We start from the raw sequence: 13,288 nt of genomic DNA, 5'->3' as shown, positions 1-13,288 counted from the left end.
AAACTCTGTTTTTTATTTTCATTTTATTATGTTATCATGTATTTATTGTCTTATTGTGTTAGTTAGCAGTAGTAACTATTTTTTAACCTAATCAAAATAACCCAACTGCAGTTTGATTGCGATTAATAGGAATACACAATGAAAAATTGTTATCTGTTCTTGAAAATGAACTCTTCACATTATATACAGTATATGTACATAACATTTAGATAATATTTTATTTATATAATTTATTTTTTTACATTTATTTTTCATATAAAGTCATACACTAAACATAAGCTTCAATTAGAGCTGGTATTTGTATAAGTATCTAGTTCCAATGGTTCATGTCACTCAAATATTGACCTAATTTATCTAGACAGGTTTAGGTCTTATTTTATGAGTCTTCAGATTTACGTTGTAGTTGTGGGATTTGAAATGCAGCAGAGAAGAGGAAACACAACTCTCATTAAACCCAGTGCTAGAGGTCAAAGGTGAACACCAAATGGACTACAGGTTGAAAATGAAGTCAACCTAATGGAGGCATTTAGTAACAATCTGCTGTTGTGATGGCAGAAAGATAGATTTCTGTAACATAAAGTTGGCTTTATCAGAGAAAAGTGATAATACAATACAACAGAGTAGCTGCAGGGTTTTAAATGCATTTAAAAGGAATTGAAAAAAAAAAAAAAACAAAGAAACAAAAAGAAATTTCTACAAACGTTCAGATAAGTTTCCAAGTCAAAACAAAAGCTCCCTTCAGCTTCTTGCTTTAGTAATCCAGTTTCTCGGCTCATTCCCTGCCGATACAAAGTCAAATTTCCGCTCTAGAGCTGACTTTCCAGATGAGCAGTAACATGTTTTTAATGATCAAGAGCTGTTGCAGGCTGGGTTTCAGGTACCTGGCCTGGAGTCCAAAGAATGACCCTCATTGTTGGAGGGCATGGCAGCATATCCTGTTCAGTACGGCCATGCTGAGATTTTAATTACTCTGCCGCCGAGCTTTGGGATAGATTGAGCAGCAATGGAAACAAACGCAGCCCTTCTTTACTGTGGGAAAATGCCAACTGTCTGCATTCAACATGACTGAGCCACACGTAAAAATATAGGTTTAATATTGCACAAGATAATAAGGCAGTTGTTTATGGTGATTTTAGAATAGACTGCTCATAACAATGATTACTGGTACAGTTAAATGTATACTGTTTTTGTCTCATGCTTACCAAGGCTGCATTAATATTGTGGAATATTACAATTTAAAATATCAGTTTTCTTTTTTAATATATATTTAAATGGAAATGATGCCTTTTCAGCAGCCATTACTCAGTGTCACATGACCCTTCAGAAATCATTCTGATATGATGCATTTTTTCAGGATTTTTTTAAGGACGGGAAGTTCAACGAACAGCATTTATTTGAAATAGAAATCGTTTGTAACATTATAAATGTCTTTACTGTCACTTTTAAACAATTGAATGCATGCTTGCAGAATAAAAGTATTTTTAACCCTATACATACCCCAACATTTTGAATGTTGCTGTATCATGGTTTTCAGCATTGATAATAATACAAAATATTTCTTGAGCACTGAATCAGCATATTAGATTTTTAAGAATTTCACATTATTACTGTCTTCAATGTACACTGTAAAAAGTGATAAGTTGGTTTAACTTAAAAAAATTGAGGAAACCCTTTGCCTTAAAATTATTAAGTACATCATAATTTTTTTTAAAGTTAAGTGAACTTGACAATTCAATTAACTTATTTTTTTAATTATCATTTACTTTACAGCAACGGGTTTCCTCAATTTTTTTAAGTTAAGTCAACTTATCACTTTTTACAGTGTATTTTGGATGACAAAAAAGCAGCTTTGGTGAGTGTAAGAAATAAAAACACAAACAAATGAAGTTTTGACCAAAGATTTGATCTCATCAGGCTTTCATGTAGATTCAAAGTAATTCATATTTATTTAATAATCTGTGACTGAATAAATCATGCATGCTGGACAAAATGTATCTGCTGTTTTGGTGTGTGAATACACTATCAGCTTCCAGGACAGGGTGGAGACAACAACAGATAATGATGTAAGTGTGAAAACTGTCTTCAGAGGAAGACGGAGACAGTGGGAAAATCTCACAGGACAGACTGGAAGTCTGCTGCGGTGTGATGGGAAGACTCGAGGAAGGACTGGACTGAGAGAAGTGCACAATCACAGCTTCAGCTTCACGATGACTGAATTACACGATGATGACAGACTCAGGGGAATAAAGACTCAGGATACACCAAAATATGAATTATCAATCCTTAAATAGCTTCTGGTGTTCTGAAATTCTAACAAAAATCTGAGTTTGACCTGCACTGCAAGAAACACTGACAAAAAGAGTGAGCAAGGCAGAAACCAAAGGACAGATCTAAAAGAAAAACGCTTTACATTTTTACTACATATTACAGAATACTGAAATTATTTAATTACTTGCTCTAAAAAGTATTAGCATTTGAGCCTTATTATCAGTGATCACCGTCATCTGTTTGCTAAAGTCTAATAAAGTTGTTTCTGAAGATCCAGCTGTTTTGTGCGTGTAGCTGCAGCTCTCACTCGTTATGAGTTTTCTAATTCATTAAATTCTAATCTGAGTCTAATTCAATGAAATTCCAGCAGAGAAAAGCCTAAAAGGATTATGAGTCAGAATACGCAGCTCTGAATGAACAAGCACACATTATGTCTGGCATTACACCAGCTGCTGTTCGGTTCATGCTCGCCATGAGTCCAAATACACAGAGCTTCTGAGTCAACAAAACTTGATCTTTGCAATACAAAAAGAAACATGGCACCCCGACACAAGTTAAAAACACAAATCTTTGTTAACAGGTCAACTTGGAAAAGTTATGACCACAAGAGATACGGTGCTGAAATACCTTCCGTTGTTTGCCCAGTGCAGAGAAAAATCTTTGACTGTGTGCATGATGGTTCAGATCTCTACATGGCCAAGCCAATGTAAATCTTAGCTGCTTTTTAAAAACAGGAAAGTGTTGGCAGATAACGAGTGGGAACGTTCCATTGTCTGAACAGACCTCTGACACCAGGTTTTCCTTTGCTTTGCAGACCTGGCGCTGCTGTCACTTTACTAACAGGAGACAGAAGTGCTCCGCACCCCTCACCCAACTCACACTGCTTTTCATTTATGTGGATATACTTTCATTTCTTGTGTCTGACTTCTTTGTCTCGAATCAATTTGAATTGTTTAGTCCTTCCTTGTCACTTATGCTTCAATACATTTTTCAACATTACTCCAAAAATATGCCTTCTCATTCTAGTTATTTGGTAATTCCTAATTCTATCAATCATCTGACAACTATTGTTGTTGTTATTACTAATGAACATATGTATGTATTTACCAAACATTTCTGTTTACATGTTTCTTAAAAATCAAGGATTTATCTCCCAGATCTAACAAGACCTTTATCAAATACATAGATCCATAAACCTAATATAATTCTTAGAAGACATTGGGTTGGGAGGGTGGGGTTTGTTTGAATAATTTATTTTTCATGAAAAGCAACAAGATGGCTGTCTGACCTAGATATCTAACCCCAATTAAAAATGTATGATCCTGACTTTCTCCTGTGATTTGAATCATTCCACCAATGCAAATGCTTTAGTCAAGCATAAAGTTTATTCATATTTATGTCACAAAAAAAGTTATTTGATTTGATTTGATAAATGCATTTAATTAATAAATGTTATTTATTTCACCCCACTTTAAAAAAAAAAATTTTTAAAGTGCGGATGTTGCTTATTTTGTTCCCTCACAAATTGCAGAAGACTAGTTATATTTAGGGCATATTAAACAGTAACACACATTAGCAGCAATAATAATAGAAAACTGTGAGACAGTAAATTTGATTAACTTTTTTTTTTTGGTCAATAGGTCAGCACTTATATGTCAAACGAAAAAAATAAAGCTTTTATTGTTTTGCATTACATATACATGAAACACAATACACTGCAATTTCACAATATGTGAAGTTGAGACATGGAAACAGAAGCTTCCTCACAACACAAAGGTCATTTATAGATTTAAACACTATGTTCTTTTAGAGTGATAAAAGGACCAGCTGACATTATAATCATATTGTTAATGAGTTGTTCAGTTTGACAGTTTGAATTCAGTGAAACAGTTAAAGAGTGAAATTAACCAACGAACAAAGAGGAGGACCCAAGTTTTAGCAGGACAGTTACATCTAATTGATAGTCATGTCCATCAGACAGGCATGGGGTGATGACTGCTGTCTCTAAAACATGTCACCATACACACACAGCCCGGCTTTGATCAGCCGCACTCTCTGATTACCACACACATCATGACAGGATTTTGTTTAATATCTTAAACGAGATCAGATGACGTTACCACAGGAAGAAAACCACAGTGCAGTATATATGGATTCAATACACTCACAATAAAATTGTTTGCAAGAAGATGTTCTATGAAGGACTGAAAAGCAAATGATCACAACTAATATAAAGCAAAGTATTTAAATAAATAAACACTTTATAGCCTTTATAGAATTTGTGTGTGACTTTGCGTCAAGGAGAGATCAGCTGTAAGGGCCACGTGATTCAAAAGCATTATTCACTGACAAGCATGTGCTTACGGAGAGTGAAGAACTGTCTACAATAATGGTAGTGTCAGAGTTTAAAGAAGAATGATTATAGTCCATCTGTTGTGCGTCTGAATGAATTCTAATGACACCCGTGAGACATTGACAACAGCAGCTGCCCGCTTTGATCGCTTCAGGCTAATAAGGCCAAAACATCCACCATATACTGTAGGTTATAGACTAAAACCCAGAAAGATAATTCACTGAACTTTTTTTATTGACACTAATACGTTTTATAGTATAGTTATAGTAAGTTATAATAAATAAATTATCAGCAGCCTACACCCATAAAAACATAAGATGCATCTACTTATATTTACAACAACAGTGATGTGAAAAGATATCCCAAGTAAATAAAAAAAATGCAGTTTTGAAATAATGATTTCATTTATTAAGGTTAAAAGCTGTCCAAACCTGCCTGGCCCTACGTGAAAAAAGTAATTGCCCCCTAAATCTAATAACTGGTTGTGCCACCCTTGGCAGCAACAACTGCAATCAAGCGTTTGCGATAACTGGCAATGAGTCTTTCACAGCGCTGTGGAGGAATTTTGGCCCACTCTTCTTTGCAGAATTGTTTTAATTCAGCCACATTGGAGGGCTTTCGAGCATGAATGGGCTGTTTAAGATCATGCCACAGCATCTCAATTGGATTTAAGTCCAGACTTTGATTTGGCCACTCCAAAACCTTAAATTTGTTTTTCTTGAGACATTCAGAGGTGGACTTTCTGGTGTGTTTGAGATCATTGTCCTGCTGCATAACCCAAGTGTGCTTGAGCTTGAGGTCACAAACTGACAGCTGGACATTCTCCTTCAGGATTTTCTGATATAGTGCAGAATTCATGGTTCCATCAATTATGGCAAGTCATGCAGGTCCTGAAGCTGCAAAGCAGCCTCAGACCGTCACACTACCACCACCATGTTCGACTGTTGGTATGATGTTCTTTTTATGAAATGCTGTGTTGGTTATATGGATAATGGCTCTGACCGTGGTTTGCTGGAGTCCCAAAGCCTTAGAAATGGCTTTATAGCCCTTTCCAGACTGATATGTAAACTATTTTGTTTCTCATCTGTTCTAGAATTTCTTTAGATCGTGGAATGATGTGCTGCTCTTTAAGCATGCTTCACTTTGTCAGACAGGTTCTATTTAAGTGATTTCTTGATTCAACAGGTCTGGCAGAAATCAGGCTTGGGTTTGGCTTGTGAAATTTAACTTAATAATGTGGTTAATCACAGTTCTTTCATGATTTAACAAGAGGGGCAATTAATTTTTCACATAGGGCCAGGTAGGTTTGGACAGCTTTTTTCCCTTAATAAATCAAATCATTTAAAAACTGCATTTTGTATATACTTGCATTATCTTTGTGTAATATTATAATTTGTTTGATGATCTGAATCTTTCAAGTGTGACAAATATGCAAAAAAAAACAAAAAACAAAAACAGGAAGGGTGCAAAAACCCTTTCACGGCACTGTATACTACAGTTCAAAAGTTTGAGGTCAGTATTATTTTTATTTATTTATGTTTTGCTTCAAGAGTATAAAAGATCTCAGTCAAACCAATTATCAGTCTAACTCTAGTTACATTTACCAGGTCTACTCACTTGAAATGCATGTCACTACTGAGTGATGAAGGCCTTATATCTTGGTAGCTCAACCATTTAGATTAATGGATGGTTTTACATAAAGGTCATCAGGTCCAAACTGTTCACACAAACAATAAACCAAAATTACAGCCAGTAACACTCCTTATTTATTGTGCCTATCATGAAGCTATGAAGAAATCTGACAATACAGAATTAAACTGAAAGCTTTAATCACTACTAAAACTTTTTAAATATGATGTATGGACAAAAAAATATTAAATACACGTTTGAATGGTCACATTTTAGTTCCTTTGAGGTCTGTAGTAGAAGAAAGGCAACATAGAGGAAGAGAGATACTGAAAGATGCTGGACATGTGATACAGAACGTCCCTGCGTAGTACACGCACCCAAAATAAAAGTCACACCAAAAGTGCTTTTTGATCTACAAAAATAAATACACATTTCCAGCAGCAGCCATTGGGCAACTTCACTAAGTACATTATAGGATATAAGTGTGTTTTGATTGTGCTAATCATCTCAAAGGTGAGGTTTGGTTTTGATATTAATAGTGTTCACAAGCTGACTCAGCATCTTTAACTATTTAACTTTAGTTCCCTTGTAGCTTCTTCATGATCTGGCTGTTGGGTGGCGCTGTGGTGAAAAGTGTGCCGACAAAAACATGCGTCCCCCACATGACGTGCCGAATCACTTTACAACAGCCCAGGTCCTCGATCTGAAAACCTAGATGGCGATACCTTTCATCCGTTTCAAAGAGCGTGTTGTTTGTGTATGCACCGAAGAACTGAGGAGAGAGAAATGCAATACAGATACATAGAGATTAAATGTTTAAATGTTTTTAGATTGAAAAAGTTTATATCACTTACTGCAAGTCCAGACGATGGGTCAATGAAATCAGCCCAGAATCCTTCTGTTCGGAGAGCATGGCATATCTCCTTTGCACCTGCAACAAACTGCATACAACACAATTAACAACAATAATGAATGGCTCTAACCATGGAGCTTCCAATCAGTTCTGCTTACACTGTTTTGGCACATGCTTAGTTATAAATCTTTCCTTTTTGAATGCAGCAGCTCACAAACAAATAACAGCATGAGAATAATACAGTGCCTGCAGCATTCCTACAGCATGGCTCCACGCCAATTAGACAGGAACGCCACAGTGATGTGAAGCAGACAGTAAATAACACGGAGAGCCGAAGGCATGAACTGCTGAGTCACAAAGCTCTGCCTCTCGTACACACACGTTCTGAAGGAGTTTCATTGATCTAAAGCCACATAACTTTGGCCAAGGACAATACCAAACCATAGAGAAGGGCTAAATATGATGAATTAATCAGGAGCTATGTTACTAATTGACAGCAGCTTCAGTTAGGCATGGTGTGTACAGAAATCATATTTATAATAATTGTATTATATACCTAGATCAACTCACTTTAGAGAGCAGCTCTTCTCTCTCCCGGTCCACTTGCTCAGTCCAGGCCGTCATGTCGTTCTGTGTTTTCTGAGTCACTGTGACCACCATCATGCCGGTCGACGGGGCCTCAGGGAAAATGGACTCAAAATCTGAATTAGATGATGAACAGGGAACGCACATATTAATGAACAATAACCACAGGATAGCTACACTACAGAAAATAAAAATATCTTAAAATAATTATTACATACTATAACATTTTGGGATATAGAACACCACCACCATTCAGTGCCTAAAATACATATGGAAATGCTACCCTCTTGTGGTCACATTTTACATTGAACCATTATAAATGAGCTGACCCTTACTGCCAAAAACCTTAGCCAAAAGTCACAGTGCTTTATAGCAGTCCATGTTAAATCTGATCAACTCAAACACTCTAAAACAACAACATACAGACCTTTCTTTAACAATTCAGGGCAAGACTGAATGGCACACTCCACACTGGAATGATCGAAAAAGTGCTCTGCTTTATCCACGTTCTGTTCTGTGTGTGTTTTATCACTTTCCTAAAAAAAAAAAAAACATATAGAAAAACAGAGAAAAGTTTGGGTTAGTATTTTATTTTTTTATTTTTTTTATAAAAAATTTAAGCTTTCCATTGATGTATGGTTTGTTGTGATAGGACAATATTTGGCCGAGGTAAACTATTTGAAAATCTGAAATCTGAGGGTGCCAAAAAATCAAAATATTGAGAAAATCGCCTTTAAAGTTGTCCAAATGAAGTTCTTAGCAATGCATATAACTAATCAAAAATTAAGTTTTGATATACTTACGGTTGGAAATTTACTAAATATCTTCATGGAACACTATCTTTACTTAATATCCTAATCATTTTTGGCATAAAAGAAAAATCCATAATTTTGACCCATCCAATGTATTTTTTGCTATTGCTATAAATATACCCATGCTACTTATGACTGGTTTTGTGCTCCAGGGTCACATATATTAAACAGAACAACTGTTTCCAACATTGATAATAAGAAATGTTTCTTGAGCCACAAATCAGCATATTAGAACGATTACTGAAGGATCTTGTGAGACTGAAGACTGGAGTAATTCCTGCTGAAAATTCAGCTTTGCATCACAGGAATAAATTACATTTTAAAATACTTTCAAATAGTAATATTTTAATTTTTAATAATATTTCACCATTATTACTGTTTTACTGCATTTTTGATGCAGCCTTGGTTAGCAAAAGAAACTACTCTACTTGACCCCAAACTTTTAAACGGTGGTGTAGGAACAAGAACACCATTGCATCACATAATATTTTACATTTTAATACAAATAGTATGAGCTTACATTTATTATGAGATAACACTTATAAGCAACAAATAACAAAAATAAATAAATTCATTAATTAATGATTGTACAGTCTTTTGTTTTTCAAATTCACATTTTTAAGTGATCATTAATGACTTCACAACCATTAATAAAGTTATAATTTTACTACTAATTTGTTTATTCTGTCAATTCAAATTACTCTGAAAGCATCATACATGAAGCTCATTGATGAACTGGGCCAGGATGAAGTTGTGCCTATCGCTGCTGGACTGAGCAGTGAGCACGTCTGGCATCACGCTGTGGATCGGTGAGGTCCTCTGCTCCTCTGGACCCTCCAAATGACAGTCAAAACCCATGTTACCCGGCAACTGGAAACGCTTATCCTGAGGTCCGAACGGGCCCATGGTCTCGTCCGGCCACACTGTCCTTTGTGCTATTCACAGAAACATCAAACACACATCATTAGAAAACACCTTGTGAAAACATGAGTACAAGAGCAAATGTTGTTATTAGCCCATATGTAAAATATGCTTTAATCAAGTTGCCATTAACTATTATGCTGGACGCTAACAGTTGATTTAGTGTTCTACAGAGGAATACACTCATTTACCAGTGTCAGGGGTACTGCTGTGAAGGTGTGCCTCATCTGAGCCGGACGCCCCGGAGAAAGTCCTGGCTCCAACAACACGATGAACTAGAACGTGAAGCCCTGGCAGGTATGTCACCAGCCGAGCTCTGCTGCAGAGCACCTGACAAAACACAGCAAGCACTTACATACAAGCTTATAAACATCAAAAATGTAGACAAAAAAGATGTAAATGAGAATAACTTATCATATATGATGTTAGATTGTGTTGTGTTTACATAGATCCACCTTGCATAATACAAAGCAATTACAATACACTCACACTGGTCATCCTGTTGGGCTTCTCTTGTTTACAGTTCACCTGTGGGTGGAAAAAATAAATAAAACATTAATACAGCCACAAGGCTATGAGTTTTTCAAATAAAGAAAAACAAACTGCTATTTACACACAACAAATGCATAGGTTAATTAGGTACCTCACAAGAAAACATGGATGATAGCAAAATATGTCCAAAACTTTGTTTACAGAAGAGCTAAACAGCCCTGTAAAGGTGCTTTAAAGAAAATGCAAATTTTGTTAGTTCATCCTGTGTTGAATAATTTCTTCTTATTGCTGAGGACTAAACAATAACAACATGGTTGTTAAAAACATGCAAGGTGTAATAAAGCAGCTTCTGTCGTGTTTTTAACCAAAAGAAAGCTCAGATAGTGACAATAAAGCTACACAAAAATAAATGTAACTACATTACAAAACTAATCCATTCGTCGAAAAATGAATCTAAAAAATGTAACAAAATATTAAATATAAGTAAACAGTTAATGACACATTTCTTAATATTTATGCATGTCTCACTAGCCCAGTGGCTAAACTAAGTTGAGGTTACATTTAATAATCAGTCGAAAAATGCTGAAAGTATGCTGTGTTTCGCATTATCTGGAACTCTATTTGTGAATAGTCAGTAACGATATTCAAATGTAACAAATTTATGTGTGATTACCTGAATTTTGTGAGATTGACGTTAGCTGTTAGCTTCCTAAAAGCTAGTCTTGTTTAACCTTTGATTACGTAACAACGGCGGCGTGGAATGGACAAACAAGAACGTCCATGAACTTCCTTACAGATACACTAGATGTCAGAAGAACATACAAAACATTTCTTGGGTTCCATTCAAGCATATAACAGACATTTGTAATTAGCTATTCACTATTCACTCTTTAACCATAAAAATAATCATAATTTAATAAAACTAAAAGACTATTTTTATCTGCTGGTAACAGTTATACTCTTTTTTGATTTGATTTTGATTTTATTATTTTATTTTGACATTACAATAATGAAATTATTTTCATATTTTTCAAGCAAGCAATGACAGCACAGTAAATATTTGACTTTGTGTAACAGTCCAAATTATAGAACTTATATAAGGCATTAGTGTGTTTTTTTTCTTAGTGGGGAAAGCACTGGAGGTGTAACAGAAACAACCATGTGAATATAGCCTTATATAAAATCATCAATGTTTAAAACAATTAATCTTACTCTATTTTCTGCCGTGCACCATACTGGGTATATACCTCATTACTTTCAGCCATGAAGAAAACTTGACATTTGAAAACCAAACAAATTTATATAGATTTTTCCATTTCTTCCAAGCATGTAAGACCAGCCAGAGAATGTGATTTATATAGTCTATTAAAGCTGTCTTGGCATTTCTTCCTTTATTCTACTAAAGCCAGCTTGAGAATATGAAAGGAAAATATGGCTTTTCTGAAGTACAGCATGCTTTCAAAGTTCGCATACAATGACAATAAGAAAACAGTGATTTAGTACTGCATCTTTCACAGGTGTGTTTATAGCAAATGTAAGCTGCACAATAAACCGAAGAACATTGCATTTGCTGAAATGCAACTGTACATCTGATTACTTTTACACAACTATAAGGCAAAGATAAGCAAACATAATAGTGTCCTACCATGTGGACATTTTTATGGTCTTCCCTTTGGGTCCTTTTAAATCTGTCACGTTTTCATACATCATGGGTCAGTTGTGATATGTACCAAAACTAAAAACAGCGCCAGTCCCCATTTCTGTAAAGGACAGAAGGCTTTTGTTGAGGCCTATTAAGGTTTTCGCTGCCTTGCATGCTCTTCTGCAACTCTGAGGACATTTCAGGTCACCCTGAAGCACTGAATTGCATTACCAGGCACCGTTTGTCAGTCCTATCATTGAGCATGTGGCATCTGAACATCTAAAAGCTGTACTAAAGCTAAAGGGTTTCTCCTCAACAAAGGCACAGTTAAAAACTGCAGCACTGCACTTACTCCAATGAGGTGTAATGGAATTAGAGTAGCTTCAGGTTTCCCCCCAATGGTCTTTTAGTGGCACTTGGCCACTTGGCTGCCTTATTTCTCATGATAAAAGCACAAAATATGTCCTAAGATGTCTTGCTCTTTCAGTGCCAAATGCATGTGCTGAGGAAACTGTTATAAATGAACATTAACCTTGAATTCTGTAAACATTCTGTAAAATTTGTTGTTCGTTGTTAGTTCATGGTATCAAAAGCATTAATATTACTGAATCAAACCTTATTGTGAAGCATATACATGTGGTCAAACAAGTTTTCAAATATGTCAAATTATTCACTACCTCCATATATCTATTTCTTAAAATCATAAACCACCATGATAAAAAATCAAATGTCTATCTTCACGCTGTGATTTTGTCCTCTTCTGTAAAACTACAGTCATGAATCATTCTGCACATGTGACAGCACATGATTCTGTACCTGACAGCTTCTCAATTAGGCTTGACTGGATCAAAACTGGATTGAAGAGAAATGTGTTTCTGTTGGATATGAAATCCTTTGAAATCCTTTGAAATCCCTATCAAAATCCTTTGAAATCTAAATTTATATAAGGTCATCCTTTTTTTTTTTTTATAAATGGGTTTGGTTAGGCCTCTTAATTGCAGTGAAGATCACTCTTATCTTCATCTATGCCACACTGACCCTCTGTTGAACTGTGTGCTTACAACTCTTTTGCAACAATTTGAGGAGGAGTTGGAGGGCCCTTTTTGTTTCCAGCATTACAATGGCTCTCATTCACTGAAAATTGCGTAGATTAATCATACTTCAACGCACAGGAAAACTTCTGTCTTATAAGATGGTGTTTAGTTGAACTGTACATTTTGTAATGGATCAGCCAACAGGGGTAAACCAACCGTCTCCTCATTTTCATACTGGAGGAGGAAATATCACTGGGAATTATATAAATAAATGAATATGTAAAAAAAAAAAAACCTTCAAGGTGAAAAATGAGTATATTATCATTAATTAATTTATTACTTTTGCATTTTCTCTACAAATGATGACTGAAACATAAGATGGTGCCAGTTGCGTTTGTACTGTGAAACAAGAGAGATTGTGTCTGCTGTGTGATAGACATGGAAGTAGAGGCGATTTCAGTTACCCAGATGAGCGGTATGAATTTGTACATTTTACCCTGTATATTATCTTAGGGCATTCTGGTAAGAAAGAAAAAAATATCCTATTACAATGTACAAAACAATCAGCAACAACTGTCAACAGGACGGACACTAAATACCACAACAATGTTACATTGTTACTAAAGAGATAGTTCGCACAAAAATTAAAACTCTGTCATCAGTGGTTACAAACCTGAATGACTTTCTTTCTTCTGTTGA

General features: G+C 35.4%; 1 protein-coding gene across 2 annotated transcripts; it reads right to left on the bottom strand.

Moving 5' to 3' along the window:
- Nucleotides 1-6,364: 6,364 nt before the first annotated feature.
- On the bottom strand, nucleotides 6,365-10,701 carry mmadhcb (metabolism of cobalamin associated Db). 2 transcript variants are annotated; one of them, XM_058785961.1, is made up of 8 exons: nucleotides 10,587-10,701; nucleotides 9,911-9,949; nucleotides 9,613-9,751; nucleotides 9,218-9,435; nucleotides 8,116-8,224; nucleotides 7,674-7,804; nucleotides 7,105-7,191; nucleotides 6,365-7,022 (listed from the first exon to the last, which is right to left on the bottom strand). In XM_058785961.1, exons 2-8 carry the CDS (start codon nucleotides 9,917-9,919, stop codon nucleotides 6,828-6,830), a joined length of 888 nt encoding a protein of 295 aa, XP_058641944.1. In that variant the 5' UTR covers nucleotides 9,920-9,949; nucleotides 10,587-10,701; the 3' UTR covers nucleotides 6,365-6,827. The 2 variants fall into 2 exon arrangements, with proteins under 2 accessions (XP_058641944.1, XP_058641943.1); XM_058785960.1 differs by lacking the exon at nucleotides 10,587-10,701 and adding an exon at nucleotides 10,065-10,472.
- Nucleotides 10,702-13,288: the final 2,587 nt, after the last annotated feature.

Source organism: Onychostoma macrolepis, chromosome 09 (assembly GCF_012432095.1).
Source record: "Onychostoma macrolepis isolate SWU-2019 chromosome 09, ASM1243209v1, whole genome shotgun sequence".
NCBI classification, from domain to species: Eukaryota; Metazoa; Chordata; class Actinopteri; order Cypriniformes; family Cyprinidae; genus Onychostoma; species Onychostoma macrolepis.
This window is presented reverse-complemented; position numbering and strand designations above follow the sequence as displayed.